Genomic DNA, 22,394 nt, shown 5'->3' with positions numbered 1-22,394 from the left:
TGCCATTCTAATGTGCAAATAAGTGCACATTTTTTTTTGTTTTTACCCGAAGCAAACTCAGTATATAATAAAGACATATTACACATTTCTTCATAGAAATGTTTGCATGTGACTTATTTTCATGTGACTACCAACAGCATGACTAGAAAAAGTCTTAAGCAGTATCTTTGAGATGCCTTAAACAAAGGCTTGATTAATGATGAGCCCTCCGAAAGGCTTAATAAATAGAAATGTGACTACTTGAGCCACTTTATAAGATCGTTTGATAAACTACTATTTCTATGTCTATATAGATAATATAGTTTAGATTTATTTTTAATCAGCACCTGTTTATGCATAATCGAAAATAGTTAGATAACAGTGAGATGCTGACCTCTAGTGGACATTTAATGTTATGGAACATCCACAAAACAAGTTACTACCTGTCCTTACTAATGCATTGGTACTATAAACATCCTAGAGACTATAAAGACTCTCCTTGTTCTCTCACTTCAAATGAAGAAGACAAAAATGCAGCTTGTCATGTTATAGATGCCATTGGGTACACCCTTATCCAGAGCGGCTTTGTTCTGAAGACTTTCCCAGGAAGAAGTGTACATGTTATCTTTGATCACAGGAATTTAAATCAAAATTCAAATTTATCAGCCAAAATCTGAAGTTTTTTGTGTAAGAATAAATGAAATGATTTGATAAAACTGATGAGGGACCATCCTGTGATAAGCTTACTAAAATGTCAGAAGAACAAGACTACTAGCTTTATACTTTACTATACCATACTCACACTTTACAAATAGTAATATTTTACTATTGTAAAGCTTTTACATTGCAATCATTCAAATTCTTTAAAATGGCCATTTCCATCTAAGTTTATATCTCAAACCTCCTCTACAATGTTTTATTCAATATCACTCACTGTTCAATATCTGGCCTTGCCACTGTTTTTAAGTGATATCTTGTAGCAGTAGATCCCTATGTTCAAATGTGTTTTAAAGGGTTTTTAATCCTAAAATCTGTTTTTATTCTTAGATTAAATGATGCATAGTCCTTTTGATCTGTGAATAAGTTGTGCAACAACACTGTTGTCAGAGATGCTGTTATACAAAATGTACACAAGCAGTTATTGTGGTATATTTTTTTTGGGGAGGTCCCCTGGTGGTCTAGTGGTTAAGATGCAGCGCTCCCACCGCTGCGACCCGGTCAGGGAACCATCCCCAGCCACTCTTAGTGCCGGTCCCAAGCCCGGATAAATTGGGGAGGGTTGCGTTAGGAAGGGCATCCAGCGTAAAACATGTGCCAAATCAAACGTGCGGAGGATCCGCTGTGGCGACCCCTAACGGGAGAAGCCGAAAAGAAAGTTAATCTTTTTTTTGGGGGTTTAAATAAAATAGTACTTAATTGTTGATCAAGATGTTTAGCCTTGAGTTGGTAATGGCAGATTTGTGGCAAATATTCCACACAGTAAAAAACATTCACATAGAATGAGCAGGAAAAATGACCCAAATAACGAATATATACTGTATATATACTGTATATATATATATATATATATATATATATATATATATATATATATATATATATATATATACACACATACAATTTTTTTTAAATTATTATTAATTAAACATGTATTTGTAAAAAAAATAAAAAATTCCCACCAGATTATTTGAGTTCATACCAGCTTTATCCAACAAAAGGTAATTAGAAAGTAATAAATTTTTTATTCAGTTTTCATTATTTTATACTCTATAATTCTTCTACCATTCCTGTACCATTTTTTCTGAAACAAACTGGCCATGTGGCTCCTTGGCTCCTTCTTGCAACATTGCCAGGTACACTGCAGTTTCAGCACCTTCCTCTGGGCTTTTGAGGGCTTTTGGACCAGCCATGTCTGTTCTAACCCAACCTGGGCAACAGGCATTGAGGAGGATGCCATCAGCAGCTCTAGTTTCATTAAGAACACATGCCTGGATCCTTGAAAGGACAGTTACACCAATCTAAAACAACAACAACAACAACAAAAAAACAGTCACTTTTTCCTTGTTATGTTAAATTAACCATTTTGGACCCACATAAAAGCCTTCTTAAGCTTTACATAACTCTTTTAAAACGATTATAGAAAAAAGATCTCTCAACTCAGTTTGGAAGCTCTACAAAAAATATTGCCTTCAACCGACAATGCATATCTTTGATTCTCTTGGTCAACTCAGTGTTGAACTGTTTACTGATAGCAATTAAATCATGCTAGAGCTTGACTAGATCTGGGTGGCACTACATTTAGAGGAAAAGCACACCAGGACTCTATTCAGATGGACTCAATGCAAAATACAGCATGTCAAAGCATAGAGCAAAGCAACAGACTACTATAATAATGTTAATTATTATTATTTAAGGCCATTTTCATATTTAGGGTTAATATAAGAATCATAAAATTATTAGAAAATATTAGGTAGCTAAATGTCTTGAATGGATTTATTGGTGCACCTTGGAGGTACCATACGCAGAGTTTGGCCAGCCCTGAGCCTCATGAGTTCCACTTTGTGCAGCAGTAACAAACTCCCCCATCATTAAACAGAGGTCTTCCTCCGATATATTGGTTCTTCTCAACCTAACACAAACAGTATATCATTATACATCAGTAAATCAAAGGCAGTTATTGATAGAAAGAAATTAAAACCACTATTTCTGTATTAGAAAGCAGCCATAAACAGGAAAATGCAGAAATAATGCAGTGGATCTGATATTGTGTAGGTTTTTTCCTAAAAGTGGGGAGGTCCTGGTAATCTTGGTAAAAGTAGGTGGGCAGTGGTAATTGGATGGTTCTGTTTTGTGATTTGTGTTTTGTCTGATTCCTACTGGCCTGTACATTTCTTTTCTTAAAGTCTTCTTTGAAGGGTGGAGGACTTCTCTCCTCCCATGACATTGGTGGTTTGTGTTCTTCTTTAGAGAGCTCTTTTTTTTGTCACCAACTGCTGGTATTTTTTTCTCCACCCTGTCTGATGTTTGTGTGTTTTCTTCTGTATAAAACCTGCTGAGTCATGTTAGATCAAAATCAAAGGATTGTCGTCTGAACGCATTCTTTAGTGGAAAGGATAAATCTTGAGAAATATCTGAACAAAAGGGTTGCAAATGTCAAATTACTCAGGTTTAAACAGTGACCAACAAACGGCACATATTCTTTTTGGGTATTTAATATTTTATTTAATCATTTAGTTTAAAATATTTCTGGAAAAAGCCTGGATTATTCCAGTTATCAATTAAAATAGAAACAATAGAATTTCAAAGTAATCTCTGATCTTTGGACCCAACTTTTTGTAGGCTTTTTAAGTTGTTGGTTTGGATAAATTCATGCACAATATGACCACGAATGAACGAATATAAACATGAGGAAATAGCAAGGTTTAAAAAAGAATAAATGATGAGTGTGGGTTTAAGGTTTAATACTTTGCCTGAAGTTCTGGGCTGCATTGATTTAGTGACCGTTTGCTGACAAAGCTGGACACGTTGACCACACGAGCATTGGACCTCAGTAGCGGGAACAGGGCATGACACACCCACAGAGTTCCCCAAAAGTTGGTGCGCATGGTGACTTCAGCCTGTTCCCCAAAAGGCTCAGTGGCATCAACTAATAAACAAAGACAAGAAGTGGTGTATTTTTTTTTTGCAGGTCAACTATTGTGCACGTGCATTAAAAAAAAAAAATTACAACTACACGAAAAACATTCCAGGTGTGAATGAACCTTTGTAAGCGATTCCCGCGTTGTTGATGAGCACGTCCAGACCTCCATATTTCTCCTTCAAAAACCTTGCAAGCACCTGGCTGCTGCCTTGGTCACAAATATCAAGTCGATGGAAGACGACATTTTTGAAACCCTCAGCTTTCACAAGCTCCACTGCCTCCTTTCCCAGTGCTTCACTGCGAGCAGTGAGGAGAACATCTCCACTATAACCAGCTTTACAAAGTCCTTTCACTATGGCCAGTCCGACGCCTTTGTTGGCTCCGGTGACTACAGCGACCTTCGTAGCCATGTTTCACCGAGTACAATTACACTGAGGTTTACTAAGCGACCCAGTGCCTACCTTCTGCCCAGCCTTCTCTAGGGTGCAGTGTAATTTGAGCCGACCGTGTGCCGTCTAGGAATTAACTCATAGCTTTGAACCGAATCCTGACAACCGACTTAGTGTTTGTGAACAATTTCCTGTATTCCTGCATACGCTACGTTTCTACATTTATGTATTGACAAAACTTATCAAACACAAGCCTTCAGCTCAACTCATTTATGCTGGTTGGGAAACACATTTGTGTGAGATTTGTGGCAACATTTTCAATCACCTCATATAAAACAACAGTAGAACCATTTTCTTTCTGTCTGTTTATTACTTAATTTATGGAACTTTTGTGATCTGAACCATCTAGCATCTTCTAGGGTAGAAAACAGCATACAAATAAACAATAGGTGCTATTTACTCATGTCAGATTTTATTCAGGATGATCACCATAGGGGGATAATAAAGTGAAATTCTAAATCTAAAGAAATTAGAAATACAGTAACACGAATGGCCCAAATAAGACAAATGTAATCATTATATACAACCCCAATTCAAAAACAGTTGGGACACTGTGTAAAATGTAAACTAAAACAGAATGCAATGATTTGCAAATCTCATAAATTCATATTTTAATCACAACAGAAGATACAAAAAATATCAAAAGAAAAAAAAAGTTAATTTTGGATTTGATGGCTGCAAAAAGTCTCAAAAAAAAGTCTGGAGAAAGTGTTTTTAAAATTAAACAATTGGAAAAACACTTTGCAACTAATTAGTTAATTGGAAACAAGTCAGTAAGATGATCAGTAAGAGAGTCAGAGTTTTAGAAATAAATGTGAAAAACTGCATATACAAATTGTCAAACAATTTACAATGTTCCTCAACATAAAATTGTAGACTTTACTATTTATTTTTGAAATATTTCATCTACAGTACACCATTTCATCAAAAGATTCAGAGAATCTGGGGAAATCTCTGTGCGCAAGGGACAAGGCTAAAAAATAGCACGGCATTAACAAGTTAGGAAAATCACTGTGTGTGAACACAGTTTGACATGCAATCCAAAAATGCAAGTGAAAGCTCTATCATGGAAAGAAGAAGCCATTTATGAACATGACCCAGAAACACTGCCGTCTTCAGTGGGCCAAAGCTCATGTAAAATGAACTGTGGCAAAGTGGAAAACTGTTATGTTGAATCAAAATTTGACATTCTTTTTGTCAACTATGGGCATCTTTGATGTTACGGGTGTATTAGTGCCTGTGGAATGGGAATCTTTTAGATCTGAAAAGACATCATCAGTGCTGAGAGATATATCCAGGGCAATGCTAATCTGCATATTGCATCTATGATAACAGCATGGCCTTTTACCAGTTAAAAATATTTGGTACATCTTCAAACAGAAAATACGGCAACGAATACCCAGGACTTAGAATCCTATATCGGGCAGGATTGGGAGACCTTTCCCCTCCCAAAACTCTAGCAGTTTCCTGAGTTTCCAAACATTTACAAACTGTTTTTAGAAGATGAGGGTATGCTACACCGTGGTAAACATGGGCCTGTCCGAACTCAAAAGATTTGCTGCCATTCATTTAAAATTAATTTATTTATTTTCTAATAATTTTTTTTACATTTGTACATTTCCTCAGTTTAAACATTTCATATGTTTACTATGTTCTATTGTGAATAACACATTGGTTTGAGATTTGCGAAACATTGCATTGTTTTTTTGTACATTATACACAGCATCCCAACTGGAACTTGAGGTTGTAATAAAATAAGAGTTAATTGAGATTATATCAGCTTTACTTATTAATGAATCACTTTTAATTAGGGCTGTCAGAAATTATTGCGTTAATAACGTGTTAATGCAAATTCATTTCAATGGCACAAATTTTAGAAATGCGTGATTACTGCTATGTGCATTTCTGTTTGACCAATTTAATATAAAATATTAATAAATCTTCTTCTTCTTCTTCTTTCGGCTGCTCCCATTAGGGGTCGCCACAGCGGATCATCCGTCTCCATACCACCCTGTCCTCTATATCTGCCTCTTTTACACCAACTACCTGCATGTCTTCCCTCACCACATCCATGAACCTCCTCCTTGGCCTTCCTCTTTTCCTCCTACCTGGTGGCTCCATCTTCAGCATTTTTCTACCAATATAATTCATGTCCCTTCTCTGCACATGTCCAAACCATCTCAATCTCGCCTCCCTCACCTTGTCACCAAAACATCCTACATGTGCTGTCCCTCTAATAAACTCATTTCTAATCTTGTCCATCCTCGTCACTCCCAACGAAAACCTCAACATCTTCAGCTCTGCTACCTCCAGCTCCACCTCCTGTCTTTTACTCAATGCCACTGTCTCTAATCCATACCACATCGCAGGTCTCACCACAGTCCTATAAACTTTCCCTTTCATTCTTGCAGATACTCTTCTATCACAAATCACTCCTGTCACTCTTCTCCACCCACTCCACCCTGCCTGCACTCTTTTCTTTACTTCCCTAACACACTCTCCATTACTTTGCACTGTTGACCCCAGGTACCTGAACTCCTCCACCTTCTCCACCTCTTCTCCCTGCAACCGCATCACTCCACTGCCCTCCCTCTCATTCACACACATGTACTCTGTCTTACTCCTACTGACTTTCATTCCCCTTCTCTCCAGCGCATATCTCCACCTCTCCAGGCTCTTCTCAACCTGCTCTCTACTCTCACCACAAATCACAATATCATCTGCAAACATCATAGTCCAGGGAGACTCCTGTCTGACCTCGTCCGTCAACCTGTCCATCACCACTGCAAACAGATAAGGGCTCAGGGCCGATCCTTGATGCAGTCCAACCTTCACCCTGAACCAGTCTGTCGTACCTACTGCACACTTTACTGCCGTCACACTGTCCTCATACATGTCCTGCACCACCCTCACATACTTCTCTGACACACCTGACTTCCTCATACAATACCACAACTCCTCTCTCGGCACCCTGTCGTACGCTTTCTCTAAATCCACAAATACACAATGCAGCTCCTTCTGTCCTTCTCTATACTTCTCCATCAACATCCTTAAAGCAAATAAGGCATCTGTGGTGCTCTTCCTCGGCATGAAACCATACTGTTGCTCACAGATGGTCACCTCTTCTCTCAACCTGGCTTCCACTACTCTTTCCCATAACTTCATGGTGTGACTGATCAACTTAATTCCCCTGTAGTTACTGCAGGTCTGCACATCTCCCTTATGCTTAAAGATCGGTACCAGCACACTCCTTCTCCATTCCTCAGGCATCCTCTACCCTTCCAGAATCCTGTTAAACAATCTGGTTAAAAACTCCACTGCCATCTCTCCTAAACATCTCCACGCTTCTACCGGTATGTCATCTGGTCCAACCGACTTTCCATTCTTCATTCTCTTAATCGCTGCTCTCACTTCCTCCTTACTAATCCTATCTACATCCTGCTTCACCAACTCCACATCCTCCAACCTTCTCTCTCTCTGATTTTCCTCATTCATCAGCTGCTCAAAATACTCCCTCCATCGTTACCATTTCGTAGATTTAAATGGAGAGCTATCCAGAATAATGCTAGTAAATTATGGCGTGCCACAAGGGTCAGTTCTGGGACCCCTGCTTTTTACAATATACATGCTTCCATTAGGAAATATTATTAGAAGGCATGGAATTAGCTTCCATTGTTATGCTGATGATACCCAGCTATATATTTCATCCAAACCAGGCGATACAGCTCAATTAGCTCGCATAACTGAGTGTGTTGAAGAAATAAGAGATTGGATGACCCATAACTTTCTGCTATTAAATTCTGATAAAACGGAGATTTTGCTCATCGGCCCAAAAAATAGTACACAGAAGCTCCAGCATCTCAGCCTGCATTTAGACGGTTGTTCTGTAACTACTAGTTCAACGGTAAAAGACCTGGGAGTTATTTTAGACAGCAACTTATCTTTTAAAAATCACATCAATCAAGTTACAAAAACAGCCTTCTTTCACCTTAGAAATATTTCTAAGCTAAGAAATATGTTATCTATATCTGATGCAGAGAAGCTCGTCCATGCGTTTATGACCTCTAGAATAGACTACTGTAATGCATTACTAGGTGGATGTCCTGCATCATTAATAAACAAGCTTCAGTTAGTTCAGAATGCAGCAGCAAGAGTTCTTACTAGGTCAAGAAAATACGATCATATAACCCCAATCTTATCGTCCCTACATTGGCTTCCTATTAAGTTTCGAATAGACTACAAACTACTGCTACTCACTTATAAAGCACTAAATGGTTTGGCTCCCATGTATCTATCCAGTCTCTTAACACGCTACAATCCGTCACGCTCCCTGAGATCTCAAAACTCTGGGCTTCTAGTAGTTCCTAGAATAGCAAAGTCCACTAAAGGCGGTAGAGCATTTTCACATTTAGCTCCTAAACTCTGGAATAGTCTTCCTGACAGTGTTCGGGGTTCAGATACACTCTCCCAGTTTAAGTGCAGATTAAAAACATATCTTTTTAGCAAAGCCTACACATAACACACATCACACACATCACATCACAACCTTGTGCTCCAGAACATCTGATCACATGCACATTATCAACTTGTGCTGTTAATATCATGAACAGCAGCTACGCTAATTCCTCTCCACTGCTTCTCTTTCTCTCCCCATCCCGAGGCATCCTGAGGTTTGGCCAGCTCCAGTCACGTCCCACCTCGTGAAGATTATGGACCTATGGATGATCATGGAGAAGTAGATGCCGAGTGTTTAAAGGCCCTGGCATGGAGAAGCTGATGCTGGATCTATGATGATCACAAATTGTTCTGTATTGTTGAAAGATTTATGACCAAACTTTTGATGTCACCCATATGAGGATGGGTTCCCCTTTGAGTCTGGTTCCTCTCAAGGTTTCTTCCTCATATCATCTAAGGGAGTTTTTCCTTGCCACTGTCACCACGGCTGCTCATCAGGGACAAACGCACACCATTCACCTTCACTGTTGTTTTCTGTAAAGCTGCTTTGAGACAATGTCTGTTGTGAAAAGCGCTATACAAATAAACTTGACTTGACTTCTCAACACACTCTCCTCACTAGTCAACACATTTCCCTCTCCATCCTTTATTGCTCTAACTTGCAGTACATCCTTCCCAGCTCGGTCCCTCTGCTTGGCCAATCGGTATAAATCCTTTTCTCCTTCCTTAGTGTCCAACCTCTTATACAGTTCCTCATATGCCTTTTCCTTGGCTTTCGCCACATCCCTTTTAACCTGCTGCCGCATCTCCTTGTACTCCTGCCTACTTTTCTCATCACTCTGTCGATCCCACTTCTGTTTTGCCAACCTCTTTCCCCTAATGCTCTCCTGCACTTCCTCATTCCACCACCACGTCTCCTTGTCTTGCTTTCTATTTCCAGATGTCACACCAAGTACTTTTCTAGCTGCCTCCCTCATCACTCCTGCAGTAGTTGCCCAATCATCCGGCACCTCTTCACCACCACCGAGCCCCTGTCTGACCTCTTCCCTGAACCTCACACTACACTCTTCCTCCTTCAGTTTCCACCATCTTATTCTTCTTTCAAACCTTACTTTCCTCCTCTTCTTCTTCGCCTCCAAAACCATCCTACAGACCACCATCCGATGCTGTCTAGCTACACTGTCCCCCGCCAACACCTTACAGTCTCCAATCTCCTTCAGTTTGCATCTCCTACACAGAAGATAATCCACCTGTGTGCACCTTCCTCCACTCTTATACGTCACCCTATGATCCTCCTTCTTCTTAAAATACGTGTTCACCACTGCCATTTCCATCCTTTTAGCAAAATCTACCACCATCTGCCCTTCCACATTCCTCTCCTTAAAACCATACCTACCCATCACCTCCTCATCACCTCTGTTCCCTTCACCTACATGCCCATTAAAGTCTGCCCCAATCACCAATCGTTCTTTCCTAGGTACACCATCTACCACTTCATCTAATTCACTCCAGAATCTTTCTTTCTCCTCCATCTCACAAGCCAACTTGTGGAGCATAGGCACTGATGACATTTATCATCATCCCTTCAACTTCCACCTTCACGATCATCACCCTATCAGAAACTCTCTTCACCTCCACTACACTCTTACTGTACGCTTCCTTCAGAATCACCCCTACACCATTTCTCTTCCCATCCATACCATGATAAAACAGTTTAAACCCACCTCCAATGTTCCTGGCCTTTCTCCCTTTCCACTTGGTCTCCTGAACACACAACACATCTACCTTTCTCCTCTCCATCATATCAGCTATCTCTCTCCCTTTACCTGTCATAGTACCAACATTTAAAGTACCAACCCGAACCTCTACTCTCCTACACTGCTCCTTTTCCTGCCGTCTCTGTAGACGCCTTCCTCCTCTCCTTCTCCTCTTTCGGCCAACAGTAGCCCAATTTCCACCGGTACCCTGTCGGCTAACGATACCTGTGGCGGTCGTTGTTAACCCGGGCCTCGACCGATCCGGTATGAAATTCTCATTTGTGATCCGCATATTTGATTTGGCACATGTTTTACGCTGGATGCCCTTCCTAACGCAACCCTCCCCATTTACCCGGGCTTGGGACCGGCACTAAGAGTACACTGGCTTGTGCCCCCCTAATGGCTGGGTTATAAAATATTAATAAATATATGAGGCAAAATCAAAACCTTCAATGCAACACACATTTATTTGCAACATTCTTTTTTTTATACAGATATTCTAAAAAAATTCCATTAAAAGAAAATATTTGTAATCATTAAACATGTTTTACTGATGTTCCAAGTCTCAGGTCAAGCACCAAATCCACCATGGTGCACACAACCGCCAATTAAATCAGTCCGTGTGGAAATGTAGCAAAAGTACCTTTTTATTCCCTGATGAATTATGTCATTTAAAACACCATAAGTACTTTTAAATATTTACAAAAATATTTTGTCTTCATGCTCTATGTTGAGTATGATTTCAATAATAATAAACATACATTTGCATAAAGCATCCATATCTGTCAAAGCCCATGTTGATTTGGGTATTAAAAACTTAAAATCTATTTATTTAAGGTACATTTAGAATATATAAATGTGCGATTAAGATGCGTTTAATCCTGAGTTCACTTGTGACAATCATGCGATTAATCGTGATTAAATATTTTACTTGATTGACAGCCCTACTTTCATATATTTTATTTGTTTTGTTATTTAAACTTTCCATTTCTTCTACCATTCCTGCACTGTTTTGTCCCAAACCAACTGTCCATGTGGCTCCTTTGCTCCTTCTGGCAACATTGCCAGGTACACCGGAGTTTCTGCTCCTTCCTCTGGGCTCTTAGGGGCATTTTGACCAGCCATGTCTGTTCTAACCCAACCTGGGCAACAGGCATTGAGGATGATGCCATCAGCAGATCTGGTTTCATTAAGAACCCGTGCTTGGATTCTTGAAAGAACAGTTACACCAATCTAAAAAGATCAAAAGCAAACAGTCACTTTTCACCCTGTTTTGCTGCATTAAAGATTTCATATCTTCATTAAAAGGTCCTCAGCTTCACACAAATTTGTTCAAAACGATTAGAAAAAAATAAGAAAAAAAACCCAGCACAGATTTAGAATAAGTAGAGCATAAGCACAACAGGGCTCTATATATTCAGATAGACTAAGCACAGCATATATGAGAGCACAACAGACTACTGTAGAATACATAAAGCAATATTTGTCTAAAAAAAAAAAAGAAGCTTTTATCTAAGGACTTTCTACTGATAAATGTGCACACACAGGTCATGTTATCTCGATCATGTCAACCTTTAATCTAACAAAAAAAAAAAAAAAACATGACTATGCAGGTTAGGTAAACAGTTACCATTATTTGAGGCAATATTTACTCTTAAATAACTGTAAGAGTTATTATATGATAAGAATATTAATTTGCTATATGTTTAGAATTAATTCTTTATGTTGTGCTGTCTTTGCTTTTTGAATTGCATTATACCATGTTGTCCTACAAAATCATTTTAATTACTTAAATTTAGCTAGATGATAGTATCAAATGATCCACATTGTAAATGAATAAATTTATCTTGCAAACAGCACCTTGGTGGTACTATAAACAATGTTTGGCCAGCCTTTAGCCTGATGAGTTCCACTCTGTGCAGCAGTAACAAACTCCTTCATCATTAAGCAGAGCTCCTCCTCTGACATATCTGTTCTTCTCAACCTGAGACATAACAGCATATCATCAAAATTAAAATCAAAGTCAGACTAATGCAATTATTGGCAGAAAAAATTATATATGTGTATTTAAAGGGGGTTATTATCATACAAATGCCATAATATTCTCTCTCTCTCTCTCTCTCTCTCTCTCTCTCTCTCTCTCTCTCTCTCTCTCTCTCTCTCTCTCTCTCTTTCTCTCTCTCTCTATCTATCTATCAATCTATCTATTATATATATATATATATATATATATATATATATATATATATATATATATATATATATATAGATAGATAGATAGATAGATAGATAGATAGATAGATAGATAGATAGATAGATAGATAGACATGCACTTCAGTGAAAGGGACTGAATAAATGATGCAGTGTGTCACAATTTAACTTCATTTACACAGTGGCCAAAAATTACAAAATATTTTGCAATATTTAAGGTTTAAAACTTTTCTCCTTCATTTTACTTGCACCTTTCAAACTTGCATTTATTTCCAGTTAAAAATGAAAACAAGAGTTTCACCAGTTCAAGAGTTTTAAATGATCTTTGATCTTTGGACCACACTGTGTGTATTTTAAGTTGTTTGCTTTTTAAGAGTGTATGATAAGTAAAGGCTTTAGTTTTTATACTTTGCCTGGAGTTCTGGACTGCATTTATCCAGACATTGTTTGCTGACAAAGCTGGACACGTTGACCACACGAGCATTGGACCTCAGTAGCGGGAACAGGGCATGACACACCCACAGAGTTCCCCAAAAGTTGGTGCGCATGGTGACTTCAGCCTGTTCCCCAAAAGGCTCAGTGGCATCAACTAATGAACAGAGACAGGAAGAGATTGTGGTTTTTTTTGCTAGTCAACTATTGAGCACGTGCATTGTTGTATTTGTACAAAAACATTTTAGGTGCATTATTTATGAGTGTGAATGAACCTTTGTAAGCGATTCCCGCGTTGTTGATGAGCACGTCCAGACCTCCATATTTCTCCTTCAAAAACATTGCAAGCACCTGGCAGCTGCCTTGGTCACAAATATCCAGTTGATGAAAGACGACATTTTTGAAACCCTCAGCTTTCACAAGCTTTACTGCCTCCTTTCCCAGTGCTTCACTGCGAGCAGTGAGGAGAACATCTCCACTATAACCAGCTTTACAAAGTCCTTTCACTATGGCCAGTCCGATGCCTTTGTTGGCTCCGGTGACTACAGCGACCTTCGTAGCCATGTTTCATCTAGTACAATTACACTGAACAACTCGACTTAACGGAGGAACCAGTAGTCTCTAGGGTGTAGTGTCATTTGATTGAGTCAACTCTTTGAAGCTGTGAACCGACTCACATACAATACCGGTCGGAAGTTTGTGAAACCTTTCCAACGTTTTATTTGTTGTAACAACTAATTTAAACAACTATTGCAAAACACTATATTTTACATTTATTTATCTAACAAAGTGCAATTCCACACAGTTCTTCAACTCATTGATTCCAGAGATTCCTTGCAAGATTTTTTTTTTAAGGTTCAACATTTATATCAACATTTCTGTTGAATTTCTATTAGGGTCTGATGTGGACCTCCAAAATTTAATTCCAAAATGTTCATATTTGATTGCTTTAAACCATGGTTAGAAATTAGATTTGTATGCAGTGAATACAGTATGTTCACACTTTTCACGTTTACATAAACAGTTCTATTAGAATGAATCTAGAAAAAATACTTCCAAAGGCAAACTATCCTGCGTAGTATGATGTGATTAAACAACTTAACCATGGATAGACACACAATAATAATTTCTTATTGTGCTGACCCAAATCATCTGACAATCAGAATTAGCATAATTACAGCACTGTGTAGGTGAATTCACCTGGAAAAAATAAAGTACTGTATTTTATTGTGATCTATGAACAGCCTCACAGTTTAGTGTGGCTGCATAGGTTTAGGGTTTAACTTTGATCAAAGTGCAAACTGGAAGAACTCCTCCCCTCTCAGACAGAAAAAGTGCAAAGTCATGGCAAGTAAACTAAAAAAATTTTTTTTGATGAAATTACAAAGCACTACATTTAAGTTTTTTTAATGTAACTATTTCCGCTGTTCTTTTTGAATTCTTTTTAAATCATAGAATTAAAATGTATAGAAAGTGCACTATATTATACATATAAGCTATGCCAATATGTGTAAAATAGACAGTTGGCAGTGCACAAAATTTTATTCTGTTTTACTGTGTGTGTATACACGTTGGCTACTGCTGAATGCTGGTTTGTTTGGAATGAGTGTGAAACAAGAGAGCTGTACTGTATGAGTACTGAAGCTGGACATAGAGTGATCCAGTTTTCAAAAAGCTGTACTGTTTGAATAGACAATTCTTCCATTTAGCCTACATGTATGACTACCACAGTAACCTGTGCATTCCTATCTACAAGGTTTTATAGTAACCACCTGGGCTTCACTCCAAAGATGCTGCTCCTCTTCAGGATAAAGCAGTTTTGTCTCAACTGCCCTGACTGCCATAATCGAGTATCTGTGCATAACTATATAACCACAACAATTTAAACCATTAACACTGACTTAGACTTTATATCAAGAAAATGTTTAACAGACATCATATTGTGTTGACTATTTAAATCTTTTCTACTTTATATTATTTTTTGAAAATTCAGATTATGATTTTGAAAGGATCCATTTGTTTATATCTGTATATTGTTTATGGTGCCTTAACAATTCCACCCCTGCTTTTACTTCTCTCTGACATTGAGTGTCAAACAGTTTTTGACTTAATGTCAGGAGTTTGAGAATTCAAATTTTGATGATACCATCTGTGGCTTTCCTCTATGTATATTAAACCAGCATGAGCAGCAATTTAAAAAATGGTTCATATAGCAGCTTTAAAAAAGGCCCTGGTGTAACTGTAGATCTGAACATTATCTAAAGCCCCCTGATGTATCTGAATGTTTTTTGCATTGTGCAACAGCTGCATGATTGACTAATTGGATCAATTGCATGAACGAGCAAATGTTTCTAATAAAATGGCTGCGTGTGCATCATGCCGATGGATGATTTGTGCACTTTGTGTTATATTCAATTATAATTATCTATTTAATTTAAATGCAAAATATAAAATTTTTAAAACAAATTGTTTAATGGGTTTTTTAATAGGTTTTATAACAATTTTGTTCAATGCTACAATAAATGAAACTACTTTATTAATTATCACTCACTGTACACATGAGGTCTTTGCTTTGGGTGTACTGTGTGTTTTTACTGTCCCTATGGAAAATTATTACAGAAAGTTTATTTACAGGATTTTCATTACCTTTAGGAATCAATTAAATTTTTTTCCTTAAGAAACCAATTAGAAGGCTCATGCTACTCTTTAGAGAGCAGATAACATAAAATCAGTTCTGTTTCAAATAACAGGTGTGCACCTCCGGTGATGCTTAGTTATTCCTGCAATTAAATTGAATCTAATTAAGTATATTTTGACATTGTAAAGTAAATAAGATAAACAGTTTTTATCAAGCAATACCCTGCAGCCAAACTAAGCTTTGCACTACATTTGCATGCAGGCAGGCAGGCAGGCAGGCAGGCAGGCACCATAACCTGCTCATGACCACAGACCACAGAGTTCACTGTTTGATAAAGCATTTTATTGATATCAGGGCATTCTATTGAAATATTTATGAAATATGATTTTAAGCTTTTTTTCAATTAATTAAGTTTAAAAAATTAGGTTACAAAAATTTTTGCAATGTGCAAAATAAAGTAAACACAATCTTTAAATCCGTATAAATATGTACATATGCTTGATTTTAAGTGTAAGTTAAATAAAGAAATTCGGAACGTAAGGAAGCACTTACTATAGTATAGATACTAAAGTAACATTTTTATCTGTCATTTTTAGTAAAAAAAAAAAAAAGTAAAAATTATACGATTAAAGAAATGTATGAAAAACTTTTTTGCAATTACAATTGGAATGACAAATTTATCCATTAATGAATTTATTTTATTCATTTTATTTCAAACCTTGGTATAATAGACTTTTTATTTCTTGTTTTTAAAAGCCTTAAAAAACCCTTTTAACCAAAGGTAGATTTTATTATCTATTATTTTATACAAAGTCCCAAAAATATTTAAGTGTGCTATTGGTCACAGAGATAAAATAGTTTTACTAGTGTATAAAAAGAAATTAGTGCATTTAATTTAATAATGTTGCTTTCTAGTGATCAGAATTGACCTTATTTACTCTAAGAAGTTTAATTAACTGTTCTCGTATTTCCTTAGTCCTGATTCCGTAGACCAATGGGTTGCAGATACCAGGGATAAGTAGATATGAGAGACTGATAAGGACACGTAAATCAGATGTAAGGCCTGATGGAATTCTGTAGGCCAGGAAGGCCACCATGGAGCTAAAGTAAGTAACAGAGATAACTATCAAGTGGGTAGTACAAGTAGAGATAGCTTTGCTGCGTGACTCTCCTGCAGCTGATCTGAAAATTACAAAGAATATGGCAATGTAGGAAATTGCAATGCCAATGCAGTCAATAGTTGGCACACAGAAACCGATCAGACCAGCTATATAGTTCTTTGTGGTGTCTTCACAGGGGCTTGCCAAGGTGACCACAAGCTGATGTTCACAATGAACATGATAAAGAACATTAGAGGAACAAAACCTTAGTGTTCCAACCAAAGCAACCATGGCTGTTATAATGAATGTATTACGAATTACAATTATACCTGTAGCAATTATACAATTAGTAAAACTCATGAAATCGTTGTAACGTAATGGCAGGCATATAGCAAAGTAGCGATCTACAGCCATTCCAAACAAGATTGTGGACTGAAAACTACAGACATAGTGAACAATAAACATCTGGATTAGACATAATTCTCGAGGCCAAACATTGATCCCTGATACTAAACTAAATAACAATCGTGGAATAATACAGCATGGCACACATATATCCACGCATGCTATGAAACATATCAGCATATACATTGGAGAATGAAGTGTCCTCTGTCGTGTGATGACAAAGACAAGGGCAACATTAGTGCCCACTGCAAAGATGAACATTATAAAAAATGGAATGAAAAGAAGTTTTCTGTATTCTTTTAGAGAGGTAAATCCAATTAGATAAAATTCAGTGTGGCTAAAATTCTTTGATTGTCCAAATTCCATTGTGATATGTGATCCAAAAATGGGGGCAAACCACCAAAATATCTGAAATAGATGAATAAACCAAAATTAGTTTAAAAAAGCAATTTGTTTAGCCTGTGTTTAAATATGGGGTCAGTTGCATTTTTTTAATGAAATTTTTACATAAACCAGCACAATCTTTATCATATCTAAGAGAAATATATTTAGCTTGAATTTATCCATGCTGGAGAAGGCAGCTAGTCTACTGAGAAAACACAGTATAAGTGGATGAAATACCATATTCTCTTTTTTGTACAAATAAGACAGTTTAAAGATGTAGATCAAACGTCCGCAATTAAGGAATTACTGTGAGACCTTGGTGAAGCTGTAAAATGTCAAGAGATGCAGTTAAGGGGGCACAATTACAAGTCATATGGGATGCAAAAATCTGCCACAAGCATGTTGCAGTGTTACAGTAAAATGGACTAAACAAGTACATGAGCAAATAGTAATGTTTAGATCTTCCCAGTGTTCCAAAAAGAAACCTACATGAGCAAGTCAGGTTAACAATATGAAAAGAAAGCAGAAATTGTACATCAATACATCAGAATCAATCAGAGTTCTTCAGAGAGACGACCAAATATACAGCAGCTCAGTCTGTAGAATGTAAAAGAGAGAACGAGTTGTGTTATCTACAGAACAATGGTATTAACAATAATATTAGGACAAAGAATTAAAGCAGGTCTTGAGGAAAAACAGTATCTTGCATGGAAATGTAAATGATACAAAGTGATGTTAATGCTCAGAGCTGATGAAGAAAATCTTTGCCTGTGTGTCAGCAGGAATTGGTTAAATATCAAGTGAAAAGAAAACAAGAAAAGCAAGGAGGCAGGAGGACTGGCTCTAAGTTATAAGAAAATAAAACAATTAATAGAGACAATAATAACATTAAATTTAAATGGGAAAAAAATGAAGTCATTTATGAAAGAGAAGCCTGTGCTTATACCTCTGTCAGTTTCTCTAGTGTGAGGAAATAGAAAATCAGTAAAAGCAATATTTTGACAAGAGAAAATTAGCAAAGGTGATACCTAGTCAAGAAGCAGAAGTTCAGAGTTGGGGAGGGTTACAATGGAAAAAACAACATTCTGTGCTAACGATACTGTCTTGCTCTATCAGTTTATATCTTCCCACCAATATCTGGAGCAAAATCTTTTAAACAACATTTCAAACTCCCAAAACACAGTCAGGTCTGGATAATAGCATTCTTGTGTAGTCTTTTAATTGGAACAAAAAGTAATGACCTTTGCTCCTGTGTGAATTAGTTCTTGTGCACACATGAACTGAGGGGATTTATTTTCCTAAACAACACTGCACATTTAAATAAATAGAATATTGTACATTGAAATACATTAAATTATTTTTTGTTATGAGCATTCACAGAATATGGGAATGTATTGTAAAGACCCACAACTGTCTTTAAAATTCTGTTTTCCCCTGGTTTAATTTATGAGCTTCTTATCAGGAATGTAATGGTGTCGTGATTATGCAGAGTCTACTTTTTACACAAACAATTTCTGTGAAACGTTTCAGGTTTGTTTGTTTGAGGACATATCTCACGTTCATGGTAATTACCACTTGTATATACAGCCATAGGCGAAAGTATTGAGAATGACACATTCACTTGCACAAAGTTTTTAGGATGTCAATTTGCCTATACGCCAGAAAGTTATGAAGAGTGATCGGATGAATTGCAGTTAATTCCCTCTTTGTCATGAAAATGAACTAAAATAAATAAATAAATAAATAAATAAAGTGGTGGACTACTGTTTTCGGGAGTCTGCGCACACTCAACTGCGTCGGGCGTTGAGGGAGACCCGAAGACATGCAGACTTACGGAGGCTGGAGGCCCCATCTTATCGGCCCGGGGATCTGGTATGGTTGTCCACCAGAGATCTACAGCTGCGACTCCCTTGCCAGAAGCTGAACCCCAGGTTCATTGGACCCTTTAAGATCAAGAGGCTGATCAATGAGTTTGCTTACAGACTAGAGCTACCTCCCCGATACCGGATTCATCCCACGTTCCACGTGTCGCTCCTAAAACCATACACCTCTTCGACCCTGCAACACCCGGGCGAGACGGCAGGTCCCCCGCCGCCGGAGATACTGGATCAGCCCTCGGTTTACTCAGTACAGGTACTCGCCGCCGGGGTAGGAGCCTGGAGTAGTTAGTAGACTGGGAGGGTTATGGTCCAGAGGAACAGTCGTGGGTGGCCAGACAGGACATATTGGACCCAGCGCTCCTGGAGGAGTTCCATACCGGCCATCCATGTCATCCTGCGCTCCAGGGTCGGGGCCGACCCAGGCGTCGGGTCAGGGCGTCAGGAGCCGCCCCTGGGGGAGGGAGTACTGTCAGGGTTCCACCAGGCACACCTTCTCCAAACGCACCTATCACTCCTAGCAGCTCACCATCATGCTACATACCCACACCTGACACTCATCAGCTCACCTCCCTACTTAAGCTCCGCTCTCCTTCATGTCACTGTCCGTTCTACAGTTCACGCTAGAGAACATTCACAGACTATCATGCTTGGATTACTACCCTTCCCAGGATAGTGTGTATTCCACGAACTTAACCTTTCCATAGAATTACCTAAGCTTGCTGGACTTTCATGTACTCTATGGTTTGCCGTTTTACCTATTTTCTATCTGTTTCATTAAAACCTCGTTTTGCTGAACTTCGGTTTCTGGCGAGTTCTTCCGGCCTGACAATCTTATAGTTTAAATATCAGAAAGAAATTTTTTTTTTATTATCAACAGAGCCCAGTCATTAAGTACTGTGTGCAACATCAAAGTAATGCCTGAATAGATTGTCTGATCAAGAAGTTCACTTAATGTCACTGTTTAACCTGTTTTTGTTGAAGTTAACTGCATATGTCTTTTTTGTTGTTGTTGTTGTTTTTTGTTTAATTATTTATTTATTTATTCATTTTTACATAATTTAACAATTTCTCGTCAACACTGGTGTACAGTTAAAAGTTTTTTACACACACCTTTTCCTTCAGTGGTTTTTCCTAATTTTTATTGTTCTCAACATTGTAGCCAAAATATAAAGAACACATACACTACGGAAATATGTAGTAAACAATGATCTTGCTCTTATCTTGACCTAAGTGGACCCTTTATGCCTATAGTCAATAATAGTCATACTGTATACTGATTTTCACATTTAGATTTAAACTACAAACACGAGCACACGTTTTAATGACAAAATTATTTATTAGTGTGTCTAAAAGGTTTAGTTGCATATTTCACATACCAATATACTGTAGTTTTTATTTAAAATATTACATCACCAGATTTCATATTCCTTTGTGACAATTTCTTCATCACAACTTTATCACAGTACTACATTTAGTATATACTGTACAATAGTTCTATTTTAAACCCACAAAAATAAAACTTTACACAAACTCAAAGTGATTCTTACACATATAATCACCAACAGAGTTCATGTGACATATACAAAAATGACATTCTGTCATATATTATATAATATATCATATATTCTAGGCAATTTTTAACCCCTTAATTTTTAACATTTTAGGTCACTGATCTAGAATTTTTTTTATTTTACTTTAAGTATTTACAACAATATGCTCTGATTTGTTCACAAACAACAGGACCAGACAGTTCATTATTAATGTAAATACATGGTCTCACAATGTCATTGCTGTCAAGTGCTCTTTCAAATCCTGTAGGAAAATGAAAAGTCCTCATAAAGGTCAATGATATTTAGACAATACATCCTCGAACCAGCTTCTGCACTGTACAATTCCCACATTTTCGACTGCATATAGGCAATGTTGGTCATCAGTGACACAAAGAAAGTATAAAACCTTAAAAAATACTTCCATCTTTCAATATCACAACTGAGTTGTTTCTTGTCTTTATCTTTGTATATGTTTGGCTGTGAATGACTTTCTTTCTTTCTTTCTTTCTTTCTTTCTTTCTTTCTTTCTTTCTTTCTTTCTTTCTTTCTTTCTTTCTTTCTTTCTTTCTTTCTTTCTTTCTTTCGGCTTCTCCCATAAGGGGTCGCTACAGCGGATCATCCGTATTCATGATCCGCATGTTCGATTTGGCACTATTGGTACTATTCTGTTATAATACCTGCCAGTAGAGGGCATGGGTACATCTAGCAATGCATGCAATGCATTCATATCATTTTCAGAGATTTTCCATTGCATAGCCTTTTTCATTGCTGGTAGTTGGATATACCACATTACCTTATTTGAATGTCTAAAGAAAAAGGACAGTGTTTCCCAAACCACAAAGAAATGTTGCTCAAATGATTGTTGATGAGTATATAGACACAACCTTGACAGACACACAGAAGAAGCTGAGAGAAATGGAGGAGGAAAATGAAAACTTGAGAAATGACAATTAACAATTAATACCAATGCTGATTAGAGGCACTTGTTTTACTTATTGGGTGAATCATGCAATCAGCTATTGCTAATGTTTGGTAGTTTACATTGTTTTTACTGTCTTTGGACTTCACATTTTTGAATTATTACTGAACTGTCATTTGGTTTCAATAATATTTAATTTGTTAGGTAAAGTTGAGACAAAGAATTTACTAATTGGCAAATAAAAAATAAAAACATATCTAATCTCTGTAACATTTAGTATTACATAGCTTCATAAAATGCACCATTAAAATTGCATTCATCAGCTTGCATGATTATATGTACACATCGAAAGTAGATGAGTAGGTAAATTGGATGATGGCCCTGAAGTCTCAGTGTTCATCAACGTCATCAGGCAGCTCTGACTTAAAAAGTGGACAAGGTTTGCCACATTGTATTTCACAGCCCTCACCACAGCCCTCACCACAGCCCTCACCACAGCCCTCACCACAGCCCTCACCACAGCCCTCACCACAGCCCTCACCACAGCCCTCACCACAGCCCTCACCACAGCCCTCCCTCCAATGAAAGTATTAAC

The 22,394-nt window shown here is 37.5% G+C and overlaps 4 protein-coding genes across 4 annotated transcripts in view; 1 reads left to right on the top strand and 3 right to left on the bottom strand.

The window, feature by feature from the left end:
* The window catches only part of LOC310739200 (sialidase-3-like), a 161,078-nt gene that overhangs the window by 30,836 nt on the left and 107,848 nt on the right, over positions 1-22,394 (top strand). The window lies entirely within an intron of this gene.
* Positions 1,699-4,113, bottom strand: LOC310738535 (carbonyl reductase [NADPH] 1-like). The gene is made up of 4 exons (XM_083563575.1): positions 3,741-4,113; positions 3,445-3,625; positions 2,485-2,608; positions 1,699-1,997 (listed from the first exon to the last, which is right to left on the bottom strand). The coding sequence occupies exons 1-4, from the start codon at positions 4,027-4,029 to the stop codon at positions 1,758-1,760; spliced, it is 834 nt and encodes a 277-aa protein (XP_083419701.1). The 5' UTR covers positions 4,030-4,113; the 3' UTR covers positions 1,699-1,757.
* Positions 11,226-13,551, bottom strand: LOC310738536 (carbonyl reductase [NADPH] 1-like). Its single transcript, XM_083563576.1, has 4 exons — positions 13,199-13,551; positions 12,900-13,080; positions 12,141-12,264; positions 11,226-11,513 (listed from the first exon to the last, which is right to left on the bottom strand). The coding sequence occupies exons 1-4, from the start codon at positions 13,485-13,487 to the stop codon at positions 11,274-11,276; spliced, it is 834 nt and encodes a 277-aa protein (XP_083419702.1). The 5' UTR covers positions 13,488-13,551; the 3' UTR covers positions 11,226-11,273.
* LOC310739474 (olfactory receptor 52P1-like) lies at positions 16,473-17,432 on the bottom strand (the record flags this gene model as incomplete). The annotated part of the gene is made up of 1 exon (XM_083565398.1): positions 16,473-17,432. One exon carries the CDS (start codon positions 17,430-17,432, stop codon positions 16,473-16,475), a length of 960 nt encoding a protein of 319 aa, XP_083421524.1.

The sequence above is a fragment of the Silurus aristotelis genome (genome assembly GCF_946808225.1).
Source record: "Silurus aristotelis genome assembly, chromosome: 16".
In the NCBI taxonomy this organism is placed as follows: domain Eukaryota; kingdom Metazoa; phylum Chordata; class Actinopteri; order Siluriformes; family Siluridae; genus Silurus; species Silurus aristotelis.
This window is presented reverse-complemented; position numbering and strand designations above follow the sequence as displayed.

Excerpts from the sequence above, each read along its gene's own strand:
- LOC310738535 (XM_083563575.1), bottom strand. The coding sequence starts at position 4,029 with ATGGCTACGAAGGTCGCTGTAGTCACCGGAGCCAACAAAGGCGTCGGA. Across the intron at positions 3,626-3,740 it reads CGCGGGAATCGCTTACAAAG|TTGATGCCACTGAGCCTTTT; the intron begins GTTCATTCACAC and ends TTTGTTTATTAG. Across the intron at positions 2,609-3,444 it reads AGCCCAGAACTTCAGGCAAA|GTTGAGAAGAACCAATATAT; the intron begins GTATTAAACCTT and ends TGTTTGTGTTAG.
- LOC310738536 (XM_083563576.1), bottom strand. The coding sequence starts at position 13,487 with ATGGCTACGAAGGTCGCTGTAGTCACCGGAGCCAACAAAGGCATCGGA. Across the intron at positions 13,081-13,198 it reads CGCGGGAATCGCTTACAAAG|TTGATGCCACTGAGCCTTTT; the intron begins GTTCATTCACAC and ends TCTGTTCATTAG. Across the intron at positions 11,514-12,140 it reads TTGTTTATAGTACCACCAAG|ATTGGTGTAACTGTTCTTTC; the intron begins GTGCTGTTTGCA and ends TGATCTTTTTAG.